This window comes from Manis pentadactyla, chromosome 1, assembly GCF_030020395.1.
Source record: "Manis pentadactyla isolate mManPen7 chromosome 1, mManPen7.hap1, whole genome shotgun sequence".
Lineage (NCBI taxonomy): Eukaryota > Metazoa > Chordata > Mammalia > Pholidota > Manidae > Manis > Manis pentadactyla.
This window is the reverse complement of record NC_080019.1, coordinates 149179317-149206372: the sequence shown is the minus strand read 5'-3', so window position 1 is coordinate 149206372 and position 27056 is coordinate 149179317. Positions and strand designations below refer to the sequence as shown.

At 36.9% G+C, this 27056-nt stretch overlaps 1 protein-coding gene across 5 annotated transcripts in view; it reads left to right on the top strand.

The window, feature by feature from the left end:
• The window catches only part of VGLL3 (vestigial like family member 3), a 48042-nt gene that overhangs the window by 6025 nt on the left and 14961 nt on the right, over positions 1–27056 (top strand). For 2 of the 5 annotated variants that reach the window (XM_036898832.2, XM_036898851.2), the window contains exons 2-3: positions 8121–8406; positions 16546–17076. In XM_036898832.2, the coding sequence (XP_036754727.2) occupies positions 8121–8406; positions 16546–17076 (817 nt within the window). Of the gene's footprint in view, positions 1–8117; positions 8407–16545; positions 17077–27056 lie in introns of all 5 variants that reach the window. The other 3 variants (XM_036898826.2, XM_036898843.2, XM_036898860.2) reach the window with 2 other exon arrangements.

Here is a 27056-nt window from a genome sequence, read left to right as displayed (position 1 = left end):
TAGACCCAAACATCTGCTGTGAGAAACAAGTCATAAATGCCATATTCACAGATATTTCAGTAGATACACAACTTACACCAATAATTTACAAGTATGGTTTGAATTGGGGTAACTGAATTATTTTCCACTTGCCTCATACTTTAGTAGAAAAAGAGAGTAAAATAAGTAAGGAAGAATGACCTAAAGTAAACAGGTGTCCTTTCCTCTTAAAACTATATTGTTTTATTGTGCCAAATCACTCGTCCTTGGGGGATGGAGTAGCATTCGAATGATGCACCTTTCTTGTTAATATGAAGACAGTTAAAGGAAGAATCAAGACTAATTCTTAGGAATTGGGCTAGATGACCCATGTCTGAAAATGAATTAGTCTTTGATGGTCTGTAGGATTTTTGGCTCCTAGTGTCCTGCACAATCAGAAGAGGTAGCCAACGTAAGAAACAAAATTAAGTGTGAATTTGTTTAGAGCTCCAGCTTGTTACTTATTAGGCTACAGAATTGCACCAGACTTCTGAGATATTCAAGTCAAAATTCCTCATTTTCAGAAAAGGAAGCTGAGGGCCAGTGGCTTTGGTGACTCACCCAGACTCATAGTCTAGTTGTGGTCAGATCTTTCCTTTCCCAGGTGTCTTTCTACTGTGTTCCCTTCTTATCTGGACTGCTTTAGAAACAAGCAAGCAATTAGTAGTTTACCTAATGTTACCTTCTTATTTTCTTATTTTGAAGTTTTCGAATATTATTTACTTAGAGAAATAAGACAATAAATCATATGGATAAACCATTAATTTCTCTTTACCATTGCCCTTCCAGTGTTCTCCCAACTAACTATGAGCAGTTTGACTTTAGGGACAGGATAGGACTTTCATCTTTTTAGCTCTAAGTCTTTGTACAATTACTGACACATAATAGGAATTCATTGACAATTTGATGAATAACAGATACATTTTTAAAAATTAAATTATACCCATGTCTAGTAATAGTATTGTACAAATATACTGGAAACTTATGCATCAGAAACTTGTTTCTTTCAAAATAGCTGGTTTGAGGGAGAACACATACCCTCACGATGTGATCATTGCTTCAAATATTTTGGGAATGCAAATTTTGAAATTCTCTCTAAGCCTGTGGCACATTTTTTTAATAGCCTCAAAACTGGAAAATTTTTCATAGTTGGAGGGGATAGGTTTGATTTTTTGATAGTGATCAGAATCATTGAGAGACAAGTGTACTAAAAAGATATCATTGGTCATGTTAAGTAATTTTTTAAAAATTTGCTTCTCTCTACTGTTAAGGAAAGCAAAAAACAAAACAAAACAAAGACAAAAACAACAGAATTTTGAAGTGTGATTATATATCACAAATTGACTCTGCTCATATTTCCAAGATAGGATTTCTGGAAAAATATTAGGCAATCATGTTCTGTATCTGACTTGCCAAACAGACATCACATTTTTTAGATAGAGAGATCTAGTGTCTTCAAGATCTACATATATTTTGAAGAGCGCTGCATTACTTAATAGCCATAACTCTGATATATGTTTACATCTCTTTTTTTTTAATGCTATAAATAACTTCAGAATTCTCCTTAGTTAGCGTGTGATACCATGCTGATTGTGGGCTTCTGTTTATTTATTCAATTAAATATATAGAAACTTATTTCCTTTAGTCTGTTTTCTTGGTACATGCTTTGCAGTCAGAAATATGTTCTAATCCTCTCTCTGCTGTTTACTAGTTAGGTGATCCTAGCCAAGTAGATTAGTTTTTGTATATGTAAGTTGGGAATAATTATTCAGACAAAATATTTGTATATGTGAAAGAGAAATAAATGAAATAAAATGTATAAGAGGTAGGTAGCAGAGCTTCCTTATTCTGACCCACCCTTCATCAGTTCGTTCCTCCTCCTTCAAACAACTAACGATCAAAATTTCAAGTCTCTCTGAGATATTGTTTGTAAAAAATCTGTTATCCAAGAAAATTCCAAAGAATATGATCAAAGAGCAGTGCACTGCTTTCATGGACTTCACAATTTTGAAACATTTACCATGAACTAATGGTCCTTTCTTACAGGCAGTCAGACTTTTGAGTATAAAGAATCACTGCATTTACAGAAGACAGCCAATAGAAATTTTAAAAAGAGAAAAGAAAACTAAAGAAAAAGCTCTTTCCAAATAGCCAATGATTCATTAAAATACTTTTGTTTCCTTAGGAAAAAAGTTTCCACATATGCACAGTAATCATTTGGCATTTTGTAGGCTTAAGCCTTGGGGAGTTAGTGGTATTTGGCTCCTGACATGGAAGTCTTTCTCTTGTCAGACAAATCCTTTCCCCTGCACATTCCTGTGAGAGTTTGTTTCTGTTGTGCCTGATGGTAAGCTGTGAGGTGGATGGGGACAGTTCGCACTGTCTGGGCCAGCTCCTTCTTACTGCTGCCTTAACCTCTTGTGTGTGAGTTTTCACTGTGTGACTGTTAACTCATCGTTGTTGCATCTAACTCAAGGGTCATTGTCACTACTCTGGGATGGGATGAGCCAGTTAATGTGTATTAAGTAAACCAACTTATGGTTTTTGAAGTCCCTTTGGATAAATTCTTTTTTTCTTTCTCTCTTTTTATTTATTTATTTATTTATTTATATTAAGGTATCATTGATATACAATCTTATGCTCAGGTTTCACATGAGCAACATTGTAGTTACTACATTCCCCCTATTATCAAGTCCCCACCACTTATTCCATTACAGTCACTGTCCATCAGCACAGTAAGATGCTATAGAGTCACTACTTGTCTTTTCTGTGCTATAGTCCCTTCCCTGTGCTCCCCTCTATATTTTGTGTGTTAATCATAAAACCCCCTTAATCTCCTTATCACTCCCTTCCCACCCACTCTCCCCAGTCCCTTTCCCTTTGGTAACTCTTAGTCCATTCTTGGGTTCTGTGAGTCTGCTGCTGTTTTGTTCCTTCAGTTTTCACTTTATTGTTATACTCCACAGATGAGTGAAATCATTTGGTAGTTGTCTTTCTCTGCCGGGCTTATTTCACTGAGCATAATACCCTCTAGCTCCATGCATGTTGTTGCAAATGGTAGGATTTGTTTTCTTCTTATAGCTGAATAATATTCCATTGTGTATATATACCTCATCTGCTTTATCCATTCATATATGATGGACACAGGTTGCTTCCACATCTTGGCTATTGTAAATAGTGCTGCAATGAACATAGGGGTGCATATGTCTTTTTGAATCTGTGTGGATGACTTCTTATTTTTGTTTACAGTTTTTCAGGATCTCCTAAGCAAAGCATGAAAATTTCTAAGATATTTGGGTGTTTTTAGGAAATGGTTGTGCATTTTGAGAGAACTATGAACTAGATTGCCTTGACCTTGATTCAGGAAATCTAGGTTCTGATAATTTGAGATTTATTCTGAACATGCCGAATGTTATATATTATTCTCAAGCAACATTGTAATATTAGGGAAGTTTCATTCCAGGGAGCAAACAACAAGTGAATACAGAAAATGGCAAAAGCACACATGAATAATTTACTTAGTTTAAAAAAAGGCAAATAATTGATTTATAGTCACGGAAGCACAGATATGAGAAAGTACTTGAGGTGTGGAGAAGAATATTAAGATGGTGTGAATTATCAGCATATGTATCAATTGTCAAATTCTGTGTTCCTGTTTTCTTCATGCTTATGCTTAATATTTTTTAAATGGATGCAACTTATTCAACATCATTAGTCATTAGGGAAATGTAATTGAAACCACAATGAGATATCACTTCATACCCATTAGGATGACTATGGCTATATTAATAATCCTTTTAAAAATCCATAAAATGACAAGTGTTATTTTTCTGCCAAAGATTTAGAGAAATTGGACCCTTAGTACATTGCTGGTGGGAATCTAAAATGGTTCAGCTGCTGTGGAAACAGTTTGGCAGTTCCCTAATAAGTTAAACATGGAGTTACCATATGATCCAGCAATTCTGCTCCTAGGTATTATATATGACTATCCAAAAGAAATGAAAAGAGGTACTCAACCAAATGCATTTACACACATATTTATAGAAGCACTGTTCACAATAGCCAAAAGGTGGAAATGGTCCAAATGTCCATCAAAGGATACATAGATAAACACATTGTGGCATATACATACAAAGGAATAACCTTTAGCTATAGAAAGAATGAAATACTGATACAGTGTGAATGAACCTTGAAAATATGCTAAATGAAAGAAGCTAGCAGCAAAAAGGTCACATATTTATGATTCCATTTGTATGAATAACCAGAACAGGTAAATTCATACAGACAGAATACAGATTAGTGATTTCCATGCTCATATGAGGAGGAGTCAGGAAATATAGAGTACAGAATTTAATAGGTACAGAATTTCCTTTTGAGGTGATGAAATATTTTGGACTACTTAGAGATGGCAATCACACAATGCTGTGAATGCATTAAGTGCTACTGAATGTTCACTCTTAAAAGGCTAGTTTTATGTTATCTTAATTTCACCTCAAAAATTGTTAAAAACCAGGAGAATAAAACTGAAAAAAGATACAGAATAACATGTGTTAACAGTGATATGGAGTAACAAGAACTCTCACAAACTGGCAATGGATGTGTATATTGGTTAAAATGACTTGAGCAAACTGGCACTATCTACCACAGCTAAACCGTATGCATGCCCTATGACTCAGCAAACCTTCTTTCAGTATATACCCCAAAGAAATGCATAACATGTGCACTGAAAGATGTGTATTTAAATATTCATTGAATAGTATTTGTAATAGCCCAAATCTGGAAAGTAGCCTAATTCCTGTCAACAGTAGAATAAATAAATGGATTACTATACAGCCATGAGAATGAATAGTCTAAAACTACATGGAACAATAGGGATAAATCACATGAACATAACACTAGTGAAAGAAGGCAGACAAAAAAGAGTACATGCTATATGATTCCACTTATATGAAGTTTGGAAGACAGTTATGGCTCATCTACTCTGATAGAAGTCCAGGTAGTGGTGGTCACTGAGGAGATGGTAACTGGAAGGGAGCAGTGCTTTCTGGTTGCTGGTGACGATCTACTTCTTTATCTGTTGCCATTTTCATTGGTGTATTCCATTTATGACAGTTCATGAGCACTACATTTATGACAAGTGTCCTTTCCTGTTTATATTATTTCTCAATACAATTAAAAATAAAAAATGTAAGCAAATTCAGTGTTAGCATTTTAAGAAGCTATCAGGCTGTTTGGATACTTCAGAATTCTTATTTTAATGAGTGGTGCTGATAGTGAGGCTAAAAATGTGTGTGTGGGTGTACCTGTATGTTGTAAATTTAAATATTTAAATTGGTTCACTGTAATTTGTAAATATTTAAATTGGTAGGTGTATCATAGCTCCCTTTTCATTTGTTTGATAGCCTCCAAGCAAATTTATTTAATTAGTAGAAGACTTATCTTAAAGATCTAGGAGAAAACAAAAAACTGTATTTTATAATCATTCTAAACATTTTTATTTAAGTAGAGGGGCAAATATGGATATTTTTTTAGAATCACAGGTGGTTTCATATCAAAAGGAATAATACATTAATATATATAAATGTGTATGAGTTTATATAGACATGAAATGTGCAGATATAGAAAATCAATGCATCCATCGACAGAAGAATGATTTTTAGAAAATAGACTAATGAAAAGTATTTTAATACAAGGGCAGATTTTTCCATTTTTTCCCCATTTCATATAGAAAGGTATGTAATTTGTAGATTAACTTATTTGCGTACAACCATTCAAAATTGTTCAAAAAAAGATAACATATTAAATAGATTGAAACTCGACAGATTAAATTCAACTGCCGTCATTTAAAAATTAAGGTATTTTATTATTGCTATGGGTCATATACTACACTACATTTATATCAAGATTTGCAGCTTTCAAATATTTTACATATATATAAAAGGTATTTTATTTCATCTAAGAATTAATTGCTAACTGCGGCAAAAATTAAACATTGGCTTTCTTTGGATTATTAGCACAGGCAGGGCCCTTTCATTTAAAGAATAAATATTAAAATTAAACAAATGAAACAATTAGATGCAAAATCCAACTCTCACAAACCAATGATGGGCTGCACATTAACAGAAAAAAAAAAAACTTTACTAGATAATAATGAGCACTATGGACAGTGAAGGCACTCTATAGATCAGTTTTAATTTCCTTCCCATATGAAAATGGTGCTGCTTTCTAATATGCCAGAGTATTCAGCAGAGAGTGTGTGAATATGCTTAGAATGATAAAATTTTGGGTAAATACACGTGTGTGCTGTGACTTGACTAATAAATTGTAGTATTTGTTTAATTTTAAAATGGAATTTAGAGCTAGGAATAACTTTAGAGGTCATTTAGTTCAATCTCTTCATTGTACACTTCTGTTACTGCGGTGTTTTTACTATTGCAGTTAAATATAAACATGTTCAAATTTGTGTAAAACAGATTGTAAGAAATATAACCACACAGTCATTACAATCATCTATTCATCAGCAAAGCATATTCACTCACATGGAATGAATTATCTATTTATCAGCCAGTGATAACTATATTGACGCATATTTTAAATAAAAAGCAATACATATATTTAAAGATAACAGCCCCTAAATAATAACCAAAAGCTTGTAATGTGCCTGAACATCGCAGGACCCACCTCACACAAGAACAATGTATTCATTGTTAGGGGGATAAGGCTAAATAATGTTTTGATAACATATTTTAAACTGTGTGCTTACTGAGTATTCCAGAATGATGCATTTTTTTCCTACTCACATTCATTTTCCAGCATGCATTTTTTTTCTAAAATACAAAAAATAGTAAGACAGAGGGTCAGGTTTTGCAGGTATTCAGATGATAGAAAGTTCATTTAAGCATTAGGATAATGAGTTTTATAATTTAGCATTATTATCTTATATTTAATTGACACTGAGGTTGTTGATTATAAATATATGCTCAATGAAAAGTATTTGGAAATATTGAAAAGCAGGAATGAGAAAATAACTACAAACTTACCAACCAGAAAAGCAATGCAAAACATAACATCTTGGTGATTTATTTTCTATACCAGATACCCTCCACTTGCCCTCCAGCACATACATGCACATGCGTGTGTATACCTGTATGCATTCTGGCTTCCCGACTCACATGCTTTGTGACCTCTGTGACCTTTGTGAAGTTACTTCACTTCTCTGTGCCTTAGTTTCTTCATCTTTAAAATATAGATAGTAATAATAACCATGTTATAGAACTGTAAAGATTGAGATAATAAATATAAAGTTTGAGGGCCTAATGTAATAAATATTAACTATTATAGCTATGATTATATGTTTTGAAATATTTAAAAATTATCAAAACTTTCACTTTTATTTGAAAGCCACACTGGCTATTGGTAGTATCTTGTATTATCTTCAGTAAGTTGCAATATTATCTTTTTTCCCCCTCTATGATGATGGTATCAAGTGAAACATCTGAAAAATATGTTCTATGCAAAATGGATCTTCGCACAGACTTATTCTGTCATTTTAGTTTGATTTTTGAGAAATGAATTTGGCACATCTGCCAAATCCTTTTGTAAGATGGCTGTGTTCCTATTTTTATTTTAGTTTATTTCATTTATGAGAAGCTCTTCTCTTCTCCACCCCTCCCCTGCACAGATAGGCCTCCTGTTCCCCACTGCCCATCTCAGACTATAATGTTGCTGTACATTAAATCTTTAAAATTGAAGTGGGAAGAAAAACTGGAAGGAATCTGTCATTTTTTTAAAAAAAGTAATTTTCTTTTTGGTATGTCTAGATTAAGAAAAAAAAACTCATCTTTCACATTCTGAAAAGATACTCTCTCATAATAAACTACCCGCCACCCACCCAAATGGGAAAGAAACAAACTTTTTCTGGATGGGAAGGAGAAGGCTGGTATGGGGAGGGGGAAGATGGAGTAAAGCAGATGAAGAAGAATCCGTTGGCAAGCATATGTTAATATTTAGATCTCTTTTTTTTAAGTGAAAAGTTAACTAGTTTAATTCTTTTTTTTACAAACTGTCTTTGATACTGTGTTTTGTTTATTCCATCCCAGAAGAAGTTAGCGGTATACAGCAAGATGCAGGACTCTCTGGAAGTCACCCTTCCCAGCAAACAAGAGGAGGAGGAGGATGAGGAGGAGGAGGAGGAGGAGGAGGAGGAGAAAGACCAGCCTGCCGAGATGGAGTACCTTAACTCTCGCTGTGTCCTTTTCACTTATTTCCAGGGAGACATTGGGTCAGTAGTGGATGAACACTTCTCAAGAGCTTTGGGCCAAGCCAGCACCCTCCATCCAGAATCTGCCATTTCAAAAAGCAAGATGGGGCTAACCCCCCTATGGCGAGGTAAGAATTCAAAAGCAGATGCTCTCCAGGGCACCGTCTCTGTTTCGCAACTGCCTGTACCAGGTTCCAGCTGGAGACTTGCCTCTGGAGGACGGATATCCACTTGCTTTTTAATTTTTAAGGACAGCAAGGAATTTCTTTCAGACAAACAGCTGGATCGGTTTTGTCACATGTGGAATGCAGGGTTGGAAAGGATGTAGTCACACCCCTTAAATTCCTCATGGAAAGTAGTGATGCAACCAGTCCAAGTTTATAGTGGCGGGATGGAGCTGTGAAGCACCATTCCTGAAGCCCCAGTGGCCCAATTTGGCTCTCTGAATAATAGGCGTGCCTGAATCAGCTTTTAAAAATTAGCTCTTGCTCATTCCACTAGGTGCTACGTGGTGACATAGCGGAGATCTGAGTCTGACCCAAGAATAAAAACTTTGAAAGCTTTCTGTGTTCTTTTGATAGCTTTCTCTGTCCTGTTCTGTTGTGGTATTAACCCTTTGTAGTGCAGAATCCAGGCATTACTGATTATCTACATGGTTTAGATTCTTGTGTTTAGCTTGGTGAAATAAGTATGAGATAAGGCATCCTCTTCTTTATTTTCCCCTATGTAGAGGTCACAAAAGTGTTTTTAAATCCAGTTACTGGCTCACATCTTAATTGGGATAATTACAAGTTCAGAGGAAAAATAAACCATCATTCCAATGACAGTGTTAGAGAAATGTGTTAGGGATGTTTCTTCTGAACTCACCTGGTTCTAAGAAGCATCTAGTAAAATGGTTCTCAAAGTGTGGTTTACAGGACCAGGAACATGGGCATCACATGGGAGCTTGTTAGAACTGCAAATTCTTGGGCCACACCCCAAACCTACTGAAGCAAAAACTCAGGGGTACTCTGTGTTTTAACCAGCCCTCCCAGTAATTCAGATGCAGGCTCAAATTTGATAATCATTGATCTAGTGCTGTTAAAAACAGATTGCACACCCCCTAACTCAAACCTACTGAATCAGTTTCTAGAGGGGGTCTCTGGGAATCACACTGAAACAAGTGCCCCAGGTGATGCTTTGAGAAAGGCTGACCACCTGTGGTAGGGGGCAGGTGAGAGGTGATGAATGGTCCGTTGCCTCTCAGCCTCAAAGGAGTGGTTCTGCTTCATTGTGGGAGAGGTCCTGGCCCTCTGAAATTGCTGGGCCTGATCTGTAGATACGATGCCTTTCTTTTCTGCATGCCTGTCTGCTGCTTACCTTCCTACCTTCTTTCTTCTTTTTAGTAAATATGGAGAGCACTAAAATAAGCAGTAACTATGAAGGGGAGGTGGAATATAAAGTCAAGTGACTGAGACATTGATAGAGTTGAATTGGGAAGCATAACTGCTTATTGGATTAGTAAACATTACGGACTTCCCACCAGAATTGAGAACACAGCCTAAGATGCTTACAGAATCAACCAATATGACTGCATGTGGTAAATACTCTTAATAACCTGTGGAGAGTGAAAATTGGGAAACCTCAGTGAATTAGCTGGCTTTAATAAATAGTTGCATACACCAATAATAAATCCTACCAGGACAATCCATCCTACAAGGGTAGTAAATGCAATGCCTACTTTTCTGCCTTTTTTTTCTTTTTAGCAAAATGTATGCAGCCTAGTAATCATTTAATCTGAAATATAAGAACAAGAACCCAAAATTATACTAGATATGGGAGTGATTGTCTATAGTATCATAACTAGAAGAGTTTTAAGTGAGGTGTTGTGTATGTGCAAAAAGTCAGTGTTTGTTGTTTTTTCCATAATCTGCATGACTGAATAGAGAAAACCTGTAGACAGGTGTCAATTTTCAGTACAGGAAGAGTGGATACTGGTTATGTTTTAGTAACTATTATTACAATTTTCTTAAATTTGGCCTTCAACTCTATCTCCTGTTTCAGTCATTGACTTAGGCAACTTCTGTTCTAGGTAGTGGAAATGTATCAGTGAACAGGAGAGTCTAAGCCTGTAGCACTTAAGGAGCTTTTTGAGCTACTTCTACCTGCAAGAGACAGGTAATAGATACGTAATAAAATGCAAGGTTTGTTTTACTTGGGATGATAATAAGCACTCTGTCTGAGCCCATTACGATGGAGCACAGACATGAAGGAAATAAGAGTGCTCCTCATCACACAAATATCTAGGGGGAAGTTATTCCAGACAGAAGGAACAGCCACTGCAAAGGCCCTGAAGAAGGTCTGAGCTTAGTTTTCAATGAGAAGCAAAAATGCTGTTGTGAGTTGAGTGAAATGAAGAGTGATAGGTAAGGACAAGAAATTTTGGAGCTTCGTATGTCAGTTTAGTTTATCAAAGTAACCCAGAAAAGCACAGTATACTCTTTAATTTCCATCTCTCTCTCTCCAAGAACCAAGTTCATCCCATGTACCCCAGATTAGAAAACAGAAAAGTTCTTAATGGAGAATTTATAAATAATAAGTTACATGAAATCTTTGGTTACAGTTTTCTTATTTATAAAATGAAGGGGTAGTATTGATTGTTGCGATCTTTTCTCTTTAATGTTCTGTAATTTCAAATGTATTTTCTTACTTTTCATTTGTGAATAAACTTTGCCATAGTTTTTTCTAGTTATGAATTAGTTTTATATAAATATACATAACTTGGCTATGACTCATAGGAGAGCCACAAAATGTAACTAAAGATTTTGAACATAATATCTTAAAGAGAGTTATAACAGAGATTCCTGTGTCCAGTGAAGAGGGTTATTGGGAATTTTGTATTAATTGCCAAAACAACACAGGTTTGAATTCTGTTCCTTTATGGGTTCAATTTGGGCTTATTACTATCTGGTTACAACATGATCTTGGATTAATTACTTAAAATCTCTCTGGGCTCAAATCAACTATAATATGTGTTGATTGATACTCATTTCTTCAGGTAATTGTAAAGACTTTTAGATAACATATATGAATAATTTGGCACAGGGCTTGATGCAAGGTGTTAAATGAAGATCAGATGTTATTTTCTTCCTTAAGTAAATTTCCACATTTGGCACATAGAAAACCAACCTTGGATCTTTATCCAGAAACATTGTTTTCTGGAAGTCTGTATTTCTGGCAAAAACACAGTGTTCTGGACCCAGTAGGTATTCAAGGCCATTGACAGCATTGATGGTATGGCAATAATACTTTATGCAAGAGCTGCTGACCAGCTGTATTAAATTAAAGGGCCTAGTTTATGGCAAAAAGTTTTTACCTTACTACACAAATGCTAGAGTGCTACAGAGAAATTTAAAGCTGAATTATGTTTAATTGCAGAATGTGTTTCTACAGTAAATCTTTAGATAAGGTAGAGTCAGCTGATAAATGGAATAAAGACCATGCTTTATGAATCTTGATGGAGGTAGGAATGTCCTCTTTAGGTATTTTGCAGCTGTGAGGCAAACAATTGGCAGGAAATATTTGTACTTTATTTGGTACAACATCATTTCAATTTCCTCTTATCGCATTATATATTCTAACAGAAACTGAATAGGGCTTCATTTAAGGAAACCTAATGAATCTGATAGCCCCTTTCCCCCCATCCAAATAGAAACATCAGCTACAAATATGTCTATGCACTGATCTCAGGGCCCACATATTACTACAGAAAGTGTGTGTGTAGAGGAAAGGGGAGTAGTTGAATCACCGCAAAATATATCACTGTCTGAAAAATCATGCTGAATGGTAAATTTTACTGATGTTTTTTCTTGTTATAGTTGCAAAATAAATATTTGTCGTTTGGGTGATCTACACAGTATGTGCTTGGAGCAACTCATGCTCATAGGAAAGGCCTCTCAAAATGAACACTGACCTAACACAGCCAAGAGGAGAAAGGAAAGGAGGGGCAGGTCCCTTGAGCTGGCTGAGATGGGCAGGAGAGTTGAGCTGCACCCGCAGGAGGCACTGAGGTAGCCACTGCTGGGAGGTTCAGAACAAACACGTGGAAAGCATGAAGACTGACACCTTGTAGTCCCACCTCCAAGGAGTATGGGCATCTGATATCACCCCTTGAAACTCTCATTTTGGAGTCACAAGGCTCATTTTAAGCAGCTCTAGAACAGAGTAACTAGAGGACAATCTTTGGGTATAATAGCAATGCCTAATTCCTGAGTGACAGAAAGCAGTGGGACAAACATTCTTTCGCCTCTGACCCAACAATTTATTTTTATGGGAAGCAGAACAAGAGTATGGAAATTAAATTACAGTGAAGACCCTTTAGATTACAAATGAAGTAGCATTTTTTCTTCCACTGAGCTTAATAAAAAGGTGAATGTCATCTTTTAACATTTGTGTTTTAAAAAATATTTATTCTAAGACTATGTTTTCTGGAGATTTTCAAGATAACTTAAGAGATAAGTTCCACATTTTATTGCCCCATTTTCCTTGTACTACTATATTCATTCAATATTCATTTTTCTCAAAGTTAAGTAATAAAAATTAATAAAATTTATTTTTTAAATTAAATGTTGAATTTTCTCTTGCTAAATCATTTGCTCTTAGATTTTTTTTTTCCAGAGACATTTAAAGGTAATATAAAAAGTATCTCAGCTACTATGAAATTGAAAGAACTACTTGATGTTCTATATTAAACTCTTTATCTCAAAGGTATATTTCTAATATAAAACAACAGTGAGATTACTGGACATGCATTAGGTGGGTTGTATCTGGCAATGTATCAATTTTGTCATCTTGTTGTTTAGAAATAAGGGTGTGTGTGTATATTTTTTAGTCCCAAATACAAACTGAACCAAAGCATATTTAGTTTTTTGCATGTTTAAGACAGTGTTAACATCATTCAAATATCAAATACTATTGAGCCCAAAGTCACCATGGAGTCTTAACACCAGATAGTTCTGAATTGCCTCCACTGACCTGAAAAGTAATATTTCATGAAAGTAGCACATGCAGTTCTTCATATGCTTTTTCATCTGACAAATGTGGCTGTGATTAAATACTCATAAGCAAAGAGTCGTGTAATGAAAAAAATTTACATACATATGAGATAAGCACAGGATTCCCAGGCATGAAACAAGGCATGTCATCTGTTTCTTTGTATCAATTTTTTTAAGAATCAAGATACCAAATAGTGGTCTTGAAGTGTAGATTTGTCCATAAACATAGTTTCTATTCAATATTGTTTCATTTAGTTGTAAAATGCAACACTGTTTTGAAAAGGGCTACATAGATCTCTGCAAACTTCATATTAATCTCAGGAGACATGCTGACTGGGAAAATGTTAAGTTTCTTCTAATTTTATTTTTCCCTGGGGCATTTTAAAGCTTTGTTCAGCCTTTATGGAGTGCATTTTAAAAAACAGATTTCCACTTTCAATGATAATATGTTCACCAATTACAATACAATGCTTCATAAATAGGATACTATTTTTGCTAAGGAATTTATTGGCTATTGACATTTGTGTATGCCTATCCAAAATGCTTAAACATTTATGAAATAAAATATAAATGAAATGAAATAAAAGCATCCAGGGAAATGATGTATACTCTGTACTTTTGACATTTTAATGGGGGAATTTTAATAAGGAAAACTGTATCTCTGACACACATCTGTGGGTTGGGTTCAGCAGTTTTCATGATGGGATTCTGGCCCCACCGGGAGATGAGAGTTAAGAGCAGATGAAGGTGGTGGCAAAGCTGTGCTATAGAATATAAGGAGCTTCTATAAACTCCTTGTATGGGCTTTGAACTTGAAACATTGACAGCTTTCATTGTGGATGTAACAGAAATATTCTACAATTGGCCTCCTTTTAAGGCAAATTGAATTTTCACAGCTTACAATTTTCTTTCTTGTCACTAGCATCCATTTGTTACATGTTGAGACAATTCTTAAATAAAAAATATTTTCCCCAATGCCAGTAAGTTTGACTTTAAGTGTTATTTTTTGATAGAAGTTATGACAAACAAGGTCATATAATTAAATATTCACCAAGACTATTAAAAAATTTGAAGAAGTGTGCACTTCTATCCTTTGCTTGTTGAAGAACATCATTTCCTGGATTTCCTCCAGGGTTTTGAGATCCATGGAGATCTGTGAGGGAGAGACTTTAATGTGAGACATGGAATATCTGTCTCCCCAAAGAACTAATGGGGTGAATGATGGTAACTCTGATATAGAGCCGACAGGGGGGAATGGATAGGTTTGCGAGGCAGTGCCATAGCTGTTCAGGAAGTGAGAGAATATGAATGTTTGAACACTACAATGACATCCTAATTATGTTGATCAAATTATATATGTGGTATTTGAGTCAAATTATGGAGATTTATGAAGTGAGAACATGGATAATGTCAGACTTTTGAATACTTTTATTTCAGAGTGCTTCTTAGGATATGCTTCATTCAGTGGAAAGATCTGGCAGGTTCTTTTGTGTAGAGCCCAGTATGAAAATACTATTTTACTATATATATGCATGACTAATGTGCTGAGCAACCTTATCTTTACCTACAGATAGAAATAATTCCTAGGGCACTTCACAGATTGATAGAAGTATGGAGCCAGAAGATATTTGGAATTTTAATTCAAATACTTTAGCACAAGAAACTGAGCCACAGAGAGATTCATTTGGGGTAATAAAATGGGAAAGGTGATTGCTAGGTGCCAGCTCTCTGGCTGAGCTCTCAGACTCCCAGTCCAGTACTCACCCAGTTATACCACACCTAGACAATAAGCTATAGCTGGAGACATTGATCTTTCCAAACACAGATCTGACTGTATCACTCTGTAGAGTAAAACTCTTCAAAGCTCACTGGACCTCTTCAGGACAGCACCTACGTTCACTACGTGGCTGACACGACTGTACCCCCTGTGGGTTCTTCTTAGACTACAGTCTAATTTTGGCCACCTTCTGCCCACTAAATTTTTTTTTCTGTCCTGCAAATGCTACTCTGTGTGTGTGTGTGTCATTTTAAGCCTTTTTCACATACTTTTTCAGTTGCCTTAAGCACTCTGCCCTACCTCTTCACAAGGCTAGCTTTACCCCCGCTTTCAATAAGGCTGCTTCACTGCCCTCTCTCTGTACTTCCCCTTATGAAAACACCTACCATGCCACAATGCACATGTCTATTTACTTATTTGTCCCTTGCCAGATGACCTCCCTGTGTTTGGTACATAGTAGGTAATCTTTAAATATGTTGTGGTGGTTGAGCGGAGAAGATGAATTGAAGCAAGTGGGGGAAGATTCTCCCTCTTTCTTATCTTTGCTATTCTTTGATATTGTTCCCCTCCCCCAAACACCTCAAATACATTGGCTCTACTTGAACTTCCTCCACGCATGATTTCCACAGTATCCACCAAATTCTAGATGTTGAGGTTATGGTTACAATTGTGCCCTCTTGTGGCACAGCTATGAAGAGTGACAGCCATGGAGGCAGGCTACCTACCTGTCTTCAAAGCCCAGTCTCCTACTTGCCAGCTGTGAAGTTGTGGGCTTCTTCCTTGCCTCAATTCCCACACCTCTAAAATGGGGATAATAACTACCTCATAGAGCTGGAGTGAAGATCCAAAAAGATCATCCCCCTGGCCTAGTACTGAGCATTTGGTAACTGCCACTAAGTGTTAACTATTATTATTCTCAGTCCAGAGACTTCCAGACCTCTACTGAAAATATAAGCTTGGAATACACTCTTCTTGATGAAAAATGAGTGTTGGTGAGCCTAATTAAATGTGATCTTACTTCCATTTGTACTTTCAGCATTAAAATGTTGAGTTTGAATGAAAATTGTATTTTTACTTAAAAGAAGTTGGTTAGCCATCATCATTTTCAACCTACCTGTTTCACATCTGTGGCATACCTGGAACGCAGGTTCCTATGACCTCTGCTCAGGCCTGATGAAAGATGCCTGGGAGGAAACGAGGTTTTTCAGCCCCAGACTTTGAAACCTCAGCCTATACTGTACATAAGCTAAGCAATCAAGGGGAGGGGGCTCATTCTGCACGTTCAACCACGTGCATCGCCTTGTCTAGGGAGTTCCGAGGCTGACCTGGGATCACTTCAGCTCTGTGTGGGGAGAAAAGAGTGCCTACTAATTAGCCTGCCTGTAAAGTATTGGACAAGTAGAGGCAAATCTATCCTAGAACTGAAACTTATGTAAATAATTTTTCTGTCTTCTCAGACAGCTCAGCTCTCTCAAGCCAGCGGAGTAGTTTCCCGACCTCCTTTTGGACCAGCTCTTACCAGCCCCCTTCTGCACCTTGCCTGGGGGGAGTTCATCCTGACTTCCAGGTCGCTGCACCCCCGGGCACCTTTACGGCAGCAGAGCCCAGCCCCTGGCCAGGACCTGGCCTGCATCAGACTGGCCCAGCCCCTCCCCCTCCCGTGTCTGAGTCCTGGCACTACCCCTTGGCATCTCAGGTGAGCCCATCCTACAGCCACATGCATGATGTGTACATGCGTCACCACCACCCCCATGCCCACATGCACCACCGCCGTCACCACCACCACCACCACCACCCTTCTGCTGGCTCTGCCCTGGATCCCTCCTATGGGCCTCTGCTGATGCCATCAGTGCGTGCAGCCAGGATTCCTGCTCCTCAGTGTGACATCACAAAGACAGATCCGACTACGGTCAGCACTGCTACCTCAGCATGGGCCGGAGCCTTTCATGGAACCGTGGACTTAGTGCCAAGTGTGGGGTTTGATACAGGTGAGCTGGCAGATTTCCTCCTTTCAATAAGAAGAAAAAGTAAAGAAATACATATTTTAAAATGGAGGATGTTGTTAACACTTTGAAATAGTTTTTTTCTCACACACATAAAGTCAAGCTTTGCCAGTATGTTTATAGAACTGACCTTTTTGCAAGAATTCCTGCATTCCTGCAGAAACTAGTATGACAAGCCTGAGAAAGGTCTCAGAACTTTTCTCCCATTCTTAAGCTAGTAATCTAGTCCTTTGAACTGGAATCTCTGGTACCTTATGTTTACAAAGAATTGAGCACATTCTTTAAATATCCCATGTCTCTTGCTCTGTATCATGTATAATGCCTAATAGAATTCAGAAATACTACATTTCAGTAATTTTTCTTTTTTTTTTTGGTCAGGTCTAAAACAAACTTCTTTCTGGAATATAATCGTGGCCTTTTGAAAAGAATTAGGAAACATTTGAAAGACATGGATTTCCCTTCTTTTGCCTCCCCTTTCCTTTCCTTTCCTTCCTTTGCCTTGTTTGTTTTCTTCCTTTTTTCCTGTCCCTTCCCCTTTGTTCCCTCCCTCCCTTCCTCTTTTTCTGCCTCCTCCTCCTTCCTCTCTCTCTCTTTTAAATACCATCATATTTAAAAGACTGTTATAAAGCTTATTTTCAACAGGTTTAGAAAAAGTTGGCAAGGGAAATATTCACAGAGCAGTCAACTCCTCTCTGCAGTTCACTGGTTCTGAAAGTCATTGTGTTAAATGTTTGAGCTTGGTTTTTGGACTGCTCACATTGTTAGGTTTAATAGTTCTAAGTTCACAAAATCACAGGCATCAGAGGCTAAAAAGACACAATCAAGTCAGTGATTATGTCCCCAGAGTCTACATTCCAAAGTCACCCACCTCTACACTAATCCCAGGTGCTTTTCTGGTATATAACTTTGTGACATATTAGGACTTTCTTTCCAGTAGTTTAAAGAAAGTCACTCTTTGCTTAGATTTTCTAGTTTTACTTGTTTTTATTCTTAGTGTGCAGGATCTTTAGTCTGAATGCTGATTCACAGCCGAGAACTCCCCAGAGTAATAAATGCCCAGAATCAATTGCATTCACCCTGACGTAAGTGGAACATTGTTGTCTTGGTTAACTCATTCTCCATTGAGCTTCCAATGTTGGCCATTGCCCAACATTTCAGCTTCCTATTCTCTGGGTTCAAGGTGCTTTTCTAAATAAACTACCTGGGGACTTGGTTCTCCATTTTAACAAGAAGAGGAGGTGATGGGACTATTCACCACTGGCTTCACTTCTTTCTTTGCCACGTACTAGCAGAATGAAGTCAACTCTTGAGTTGTTTGATGCCTAGGGCAGTATCTGATTAGAATCCAAGCTTGGTAGCTGCCATCATGGACAGTGTCTTAAGGCTCTTCGCTATCTCACTTCTGGAGACCCTGAGTAACCAGAGTTAAAAATGTTCTTAGTAGGCAAAGGGAATGTTCTCTCTTCTCTTAATCAATTTCAACTGGTATAACAGAATATCGTACAGTGAATGATTTAAATAACACACATTTATTTCTCATAGTTCTGGAAGCTGGGCAGTCTAAGATCAAGGAGTTCAGTGTCTGGTGAGGACCCACTTCCTGGGTCCTAGATGCTGTCTTCTCCATCATCCTGACATGGTGGGAGGGACAAGGGGATTCTCTGGGCTGTCTTTTATAAGGTCACTAATCACTTTCCTGAGGCTCTGCCCTCATGACCTAGTCACTCCATAGAGCCCCGCATCCCGATACCATCACATTGGGGTTAGGATTTAACATATGAACTTTGGACAGACACGCACATCCAGAGAGCATCCCTGCATGCATTCTATAACATAAAGAGGGAAACGGATGTGATTGCTTGTTGCTCTCTGTTTCTAATTCTCTGTCACTTGTTACCTTGTTAATTTTGGTGTGAACCTGATTTACTGACTCACTGTTGGGAAATTTTGCTTGAAATAGTATCTTTAGGATGAAAAGTCATCTTCTTCCCTATTAGAAGGAGAGAAGAGAGGATTTTATAATCTCTGAAAAATCTAGAAAAGGCCCACTTGGGTATATTATAAAATAGTTATTAATCTTTACTAAGCTAATAACATTTATTGAGTACCCACTATATAAGGTATTTCTGGAGGCACTTTATGTATGTATATTACTGCTTTTAATCCCTAAAGTAAGTCTGAGATGGATCTTCTTAGATTCATTGACAAATAAGGAAATAGGCTCAGTTTTCCTATTTGAAAACTGCTTTCCTAAATCACAAATGCCCAAGCTGGATTTGAATTTAGACCTGCCCCAATCTAAGGAGTTGTTGGGGTAGGCAAATCTCACTATTAGTTCTGTTAAATTAGATGGTTAGTGGTTAATAATGAGGAACAACTGTTTGCCTATTGTATATACATAGTGCTATTCTCTGTCAGTGTGGGTTTAGGATGATGACTGCAATTCATTCCTGCTCCACAGCTTCCATCCAAATGAGAAGCCAAAGACAAAGGAATGAAGCAGATAATGAAATGTTAATTATGTTAATTAACATAAGAATTGATCAGGCCTAGTTGGAGATCCTAGATTAGGTTTACTGCCACAATTGCACTTCCTAGTGTCTTCAATTAACTCTAGATTCTTGGGCAATCCAATCCTGGGGAAAACTAGACTTTAAAGAAGATTCCCACAGACATCTTCCTTGTCACACAGTTTAGAGCTCATTTCTGTGAAAAAGAGATTGGTGGTTGCTCAGATTTGCCTTGGAAAAGCATAATGTGAGGCATGCCTCAGGTGTGCTTGCCCTATGAAAGCCGGGGGACCATGCACCTGTCTGCAGGAGGGCTGGCCCAGAAAAGAGTGGAAGAAATTGAGCCTTATGCCCTGGTTTTCATCCCCTCAACTCAGCCATAGTTTCAAATATCACATCACAAAATTAGGAGTGTTTTAACTCAGTTTCCCCAAGAAACAGACTCTAAAATGCAGATTTGGTTGTAGACAATTTATGGGATAGTATTCTCAGTGCAGCATCTTTGTGCAATGAAAGAACTGGGCAGGAGAAGTCTCACTATGATTAACTGAGCCTCGTGGATTCTATGGGGAGCTCTGAGCTGGGATGGCCCTTTGTAATTGTCCTACCTAATGTCAAGGTGGATGAATTTTTATATTCTTCCACTGACCAGTTATTGGATGCATGTGCCCCTGGAAAGGGGATATGACATTAATCAAGTAAGTGGCTTTGTTCAACTGAAGACAATTCCCAAAGAAAGAAACAACTGAAAGTCATGAGCTGCCAGCAGCCGGGGAATGGATGTCTCAGCACCGAATGAGGAGGTAGCTGATGGCCCACCTGTCCACCACGGGGACAGCAGAAAGAGGAGGAGCTACGCTTCCAATTCTCTAACTGCTCATAAAAGAACAGAGGCTTCCATAGTACATACCCAAACTAGGAAAGTAAGGATAGTTGAAGAATGAGAGATGAGTCCTTCTGTACAACCTATGCAACACTGGCCTGACCACATAGCCCACAGCAGGGGCTCTGCTCAGGACTGAGCCTCAGCACTGGGCAGCTGCTGAGCGGCTGTGGGGAGAGCCTGCATTCAGGGAGACAGGTGAGAAGCTTCTTGAAGTCCAGGCATCTATGCCGCCCAAATGTAGGTCATTTTCACATTCTATTAGGAGGCAGATAAATTAATCCAACCATTTGGAGAACAGTTTGGCAAATGACATTTTCATCAGTAGATGATATGTTTACTAATTTAGGTGTATTTTGATTTTGCAGCCACTTAAAGAGATTAAGGAAATCTGGACGGTGACCAAAGAAAGTTTTAGAGTGTCATGTGTGGTATAATCCAAGGGTCAGTAACATTTTTCTTAAAGGGCCTGATAGAAATAGCTGATGCTCTGAGGGAGTCATACTGTCTTCTGTTGCCACTATTCAGCACTGCCCTGGCAGTTTAAAAGCAGCCACAGACAAAAGTTAAGTGAGGATGGCTTTGTTCCAAAACACTGAAGTTTGAATTTTACATGCTTTTTGTGTGTCATGAAATGCTCCTTTTCGATTCCCATCTTTCTCAACCATTTAAAAATATAAAATCCCTTCTATTCTTAGTGCATGGGCTGTATGTAAATAGACAGTGGGCCTGATTTGGCCTCCAGTCTACAGTTTGCTGATCTCCATTATAGCCCTATGTGTATAATTTTTATCTAACTACACACACACACACACATGCGCACGTGTGTGCCTGCACTCCCTCAGTAAAATTATCTGAAAGTATGTACCCCAATTTTCATGGTCACAATGGCTGGTAATCAATGTGCAGCCTGAGCTTTGGGTCTATACTGCTTGGTTTGTTAAGCCCAGCTCTCTTTCTTACAGTCTATAGGACTTTGGACAAATTACTTAACTCCCTCTGTTGTTTCAACTTTCTTATCTTTAAAAGATGCCTCATTGAGTTCTTTTGAGCATTTAATGAATTAATAAAGTAAGACATTTACAAATGTGTTCTGCATATAATAGGTACTCTATAAATTCTAGCTACAAGAGGGAAGGTGACCAGATCCTCACTTTTACTGCTTTTAAAAAAATATTATTGAGCTGTATTTCATATATCATACACTTCACCATTTTAAAATGTATGATTCGGTGGTTTCTAGTGTGTTTCACAATGTTGTGCAAACATCCCCACTCACTAATTTGAAAATGTTTCCATCACCTCAACAAGAAACCCATATCTTGTAGGAGTCACTGCCAATGCCCTCTACCCCTATGCCCTGGGAGCCACTAATCTACTTTTTGCCACTCTGCATTTTCCTACTTGGATACGTCGTATAAATGTAATCATACAATATGCGACCTTTTGTGTCTGCCTTCTTTTACTTAGCCTGTGTTTTCAAGATTCATCCATATAGCATGTATCAAGACCTCAATCCTTTTTTAGCATTAGTATACTATTCCATTATGTGGATATACCACATTTTTATCTATTCATTAGTTGGTTTGTTTCTAATTTTTGGCTAATATGAATAATGTTGCTATGAACACTCATGTATGAGTTTCTGTATGAAAATATATTTTCAACTCTCTTGGTGACATACCTAGAAGTAGAATTGTGTGGTTGAGAGAACCTCACTTTTTATTTTATATACTTCTATGTTTCTTGAATTAGAAAAAAAAATTTTTTTAAATAATTTTATAAAATTAATTACAAATCATAGTAACATAGTAATAAAATAGGGTTTTAAGATTTTGTAGGCAAAATTATTCTGTAAAAATAAAGTAAGATGGTCCATCCTTTTTAAAGGCCCTGAGCTGGGGTGAGGAGATTGAGGTGCCTCAGGCACCAAATTTGAGGACATAATCTCAAGATTGTGCAAAGACATGTTTCCTTCAGTTCTGCACCAAGGTGCCTCTCTTGCCTCATCCTTGTCTGTGCCTGGTTCACTTTCACTTACTGCTCTCTTTGCTGAACAGACATTACAAATGCATACCTTAGAATAATCAGTGTGTTGGTATGATCGTAGGGTATCTGTATCTGCTCTCCTCATGAAAATACCAAACTTTACCAAAGACTGTTATCATAAATCCCACATTAGGTTTTTCCTCTTTCCTTTAGCAGTCTCAAAATGGGGTTCCATGAATTCTATGGAAACTTCCAGAATGTGATAATAGGGGCTTAATTGAAAAAGAGAAAAGGTCTATAGTGAAATGAATTTGTTAACATTGCCTACTAAATACCTCTTTAAAGATCATAATTCACTTTAGCATATAAAAGACATTCTCGAATAAAAAAAACATGTTAAATTTTGTTTAGTAGGAGATATTTTTCCACTCTCTTTTTCTTATGGGCCCATTTTTGTATACATATTGCATTTATGTATACATATTTATGTACTATGTTATGCTGCACTCACAGATATTTCCACATTTAATTCTCTTCTTCCTGACACAAAGGAGCCCAGTACAAGACTCTAAGGTTACTGAAGTTAGTCCTTAGTTTTTTTCAAGTTAGTTTTTAACATACTTATTAACTTTTCCTGGCATGGTCTTTGGGCAGTGCTGTTTAGCCCAGTTTTTTTCTTTTTGTCTCCCATAATAAAGACCATAGTTGCAACTTCTTTCAGTAACTTTCAGCATACATTAGGCTGCTGTGAAGGGGTACCAGTTAGGAAGGTTAGATGTGGCTAAGGGTAGCCTTACCTGTAAAGCTAAGGTGAAGAAGGGAGGGTCCTAGGTCATTGCAGGACTAACTTCAGTAACCTTAGAATATTGTAATGGGCTCCTCTGTGTCAGGAAGAAGAGAGTTAAATGTGGAAATATTTGTGACTGTGGCATAACATAGTACTAAATATGTATACATAAATGCAAGAATATGTCTATGCTTATCTTCAGATTTTTCAATGATGACATTAAGTAAATCCCCATCTAGTATTCACCTTTCAGTGGCCATAAGCATACAATGCACTTCACTGAAATGCTGTCATTCTTATTTCCTGTTATGCCAATAATTTTCTTAATGTAAAACATACAGTGTTGCATATCTCACCCAATTTGAATTAATTTTTCAAGTAAAGATTTAATAAGGACTTTTTACTGAAATAAAAAGTTGACTCTATTTATGACTCCCACTTCATTCCCTGTGTTTATATTTGCCAAAAGGACAGAGTCATGCCTTGTGGTGTCATTTCTTCTCTATAAACACAAGCTGCTCATGACTTGAGATTGTTTTCATCTCTAGATTCACAGATTTATTTTTCTTAGGATCCCTCATATTATTTTACAATTTTGTTATAAATTTACTTATTTCTTACTTTGAGGAATGTCACAATAACTCAATATAAAATATATATAAACAGCTTCTTTTGCTAAAATGCATCTAGGTAGCAAAAAAGGAAAACAAAAAAGAACATTCTTTACTATATCACAGGTTCAGGAACTCTGGATTTAAAAGGGAATTCACATATGTTGGTGTACATTTTGGCTTCTCAAAAAAATTCATCATCTGAGCATTAATCATGCATTTGCATAAGTAGTAGATTTGAGGAAGAATCATTGTATGATTCCCCCCAAACTTTGATTACAGCCAGATAGTAAACATTATTTAGTTCATCTCTCGCATATCTTCAGATATGGAGTAAATCAAGATTACGTATCATTGAATGGGAGATTGATTCTTGCTACACAGGGAAAAACAAAGCTAATAAATCTAAAAATTGCTTCCTGAATGCAGGTTGTGAAACCCTCCATAAAAATAGGAAATTATGCTTCTAATATTCTCTCAGATGTTGAGGCATAAACTGAATTCTTTCTGAGGAGACTTTGAGAACAATGGCCTTAATTAACCTTCAAATAGAATTACTCTGTTAATAAACCTGGGAAAAAAGTCATTGAGGACTTATGTTTTGATAATAGATAGGGTACAGTGGGCACCAGTGGGGGCAGTTAGGAGCAAACAAATGTGCTTCTTATCTGTTTTTTCTCTTCGTAGATGCTTTGTGTCTTATAATTACCATAAAAGTAGAATCACCCTAAGTGGTTTTCTGAATTTTTTATGGTATCAGTCCTGTAAACTGCATTTAAAAAAAAATCTGGTTTAATCTGAATATTTTGTGAAAGAGACCTCATTCACAGATGTCAAAAACTGTGTTTTATGCAATTTAAGTTGTAATTGTTGCTCAAAATTGTTAAATAGTCTTCCCTTCAAAATAGGCTAGTTAAATTACTTCAGTTGTTAAGATCATGGTGGTCAGTCTTGTTCAATACTATATGGATGTTTTACATTGAAATCCATTTATAGAAACAGCTTAATATTATTAAATACAGGAAATAGAAAGCAGGATAGCTAGTGCATGAGGCTAGCTAATGGACAGGCAGTTTTTCTCCATGAAAGAGAGACGGGTATTAAGTTACCACTTGCTTTTCCATTTAACCTACAAGTTTGCCATCTCTCTAGGTCACATCTCAAGTCCTATGCTTTCTTTTAGGTGGTCTGGTGTTGACAAGCTTGGGCAAAAAAGATTGTGACTGCACAAAAGTTCTCATTATAACCATGGTAAACCATTTTAACATCCCCCCTTAAAATGTTACTAATTTTACACATTTCATTGGGGATATTAAAAGGATTAAAATTATGGAACTTTATGTCCAATAACGTCTTGCAAATCATTTCTCTCCCTAAATATATACATTAATGAAAAGGGCAGAAAGAAACTAGGAGTTACCAAACCAAAGACATTTGAATATTTACTTGATATTATAATGCTTCAATTCTAGCCTCTACAATAAGAAAGAAAGAGATGTGGTAAATTTAGAGAGAAGTCATCAGACAACTACAGTAACAACTGACCAGGATAATATGATTTATAAAAAATATTAAAGCACTTCGGTAATTTTCACCCTAAAAAAGAGAGGGCATCAAAGTAATGTATATTGTAGGTGCCTAACTAAAAGTCTCCCTCCTTCCCTCCTTTTCACTTTCTCTCTTCTCACAGAGCATATATATTAGTCCTCTGAGTTATAAATGTTATGGAGTTAGTAGTTCATTGAAACCTTTCCTGACATTATTAGTCGTTTTTATAAGTGATGAGAAAATTTTCTTTAATGGTGTTATAAATAAAATAGGCATAGAAACTTACTTCTAAGGTTTGATTTCAGCAGTAGACGTATTAAATGGCATTTTTACATAGAAGCCAGCCCTAAGACTGTGTCATTTTTCAGTGACAACTGTGCTGTTCTATAAAGATTTCTAAATTTCTGGGTACTTACCTTAAAGACATTATCTCGATTAGTATAGTTAAGATGTCACATGGTGATAGTTGTAGATCAAAAAAAAAAAACGTTACCCAGAATATCTATGAACTAACACTTTCTCTGGACGCTTTAAAAAAATCGTTATTATTTGGTAAAAAAGACTCCAGTAATTAACAGCTGATCGCATCACACTTTCTGCAAAACCTTTTTTTTGGCCTATGTCTTAAGCCTGTATTCCATTGAGAGAACAAAAAAGTCAAGGGTATGTTAAAATATCTACATACTTTTGAATACTGTTAGTTGTATGGAGCACATGTCCAGAATGACAGTTTCATAACCAGAAGGGTAAGGAAAACCATCTTTGATATGCATGCAAAATGCTAGGAGATCCCAGTCAGAGAGTGAGATGTACTTGAAAAGTAACTGGTGAATCAGAGGGAGAAATGCACTCCAGAGAGCTACTTTCAGTTTCGAGTATTCGTGGCTGAATTCTGCAGGACCTTATTGAAATTCCCCTCCTCTCTCAGAGCCATGTAGATCTTGCCCGCACTCTCCTGTGGGCCTTCATCCACAGAATGGCACCAGAGTGGCACAATGCCTGAAGCATGGGGATTTTGTCTCACAGGTTCTCTTCCTACCTTACAGGACAAGTGCAAGAACCTTCTGAGAGGATCTGAGTGTTTTAGGATTCACCTGCCTAATAATACAATTAATTGTGTGTGTGTGTCCTTGTGAAAGACATCTTGATTAAGGGTAAATGCTGTTTCTCATACATAGCTGATAGAAAATCTAGGACCTGTAGGCTTTAAAAAAAAAACTGGAATATGTATTGCAATTAAAAATACTAACTTTGGCCCAGCATTTTTACTCTTGGGAGTCTATGCCACATAAATATAAGCAGCAGCATATGAGGGTACATATACACAAATGTGTACTGGGACAATGTTCATAGTAACAAAAACCAGAATCAAGTGCCTGCCATCAAGAAAAGGGATCTATGAGTGAATCATATTCCATGTAGTGGTGTTGACTAAGAAAAAAAAATATGCAGAAAAGCATATATATGCCCTTATAAAAAAAGGATGACAAGAAAACCTGTATGTTGTATCTGTGTGGTGTGGCCAGGGACATAAAATTCAATGAAAGCAGAGAAAAATTATTTGTCAATTTGTATTTCCTCTTACTGCTGAAAGTATTAGAATCAGGGCTAATATGAGTGTAAGGAGGAGAGAAGTA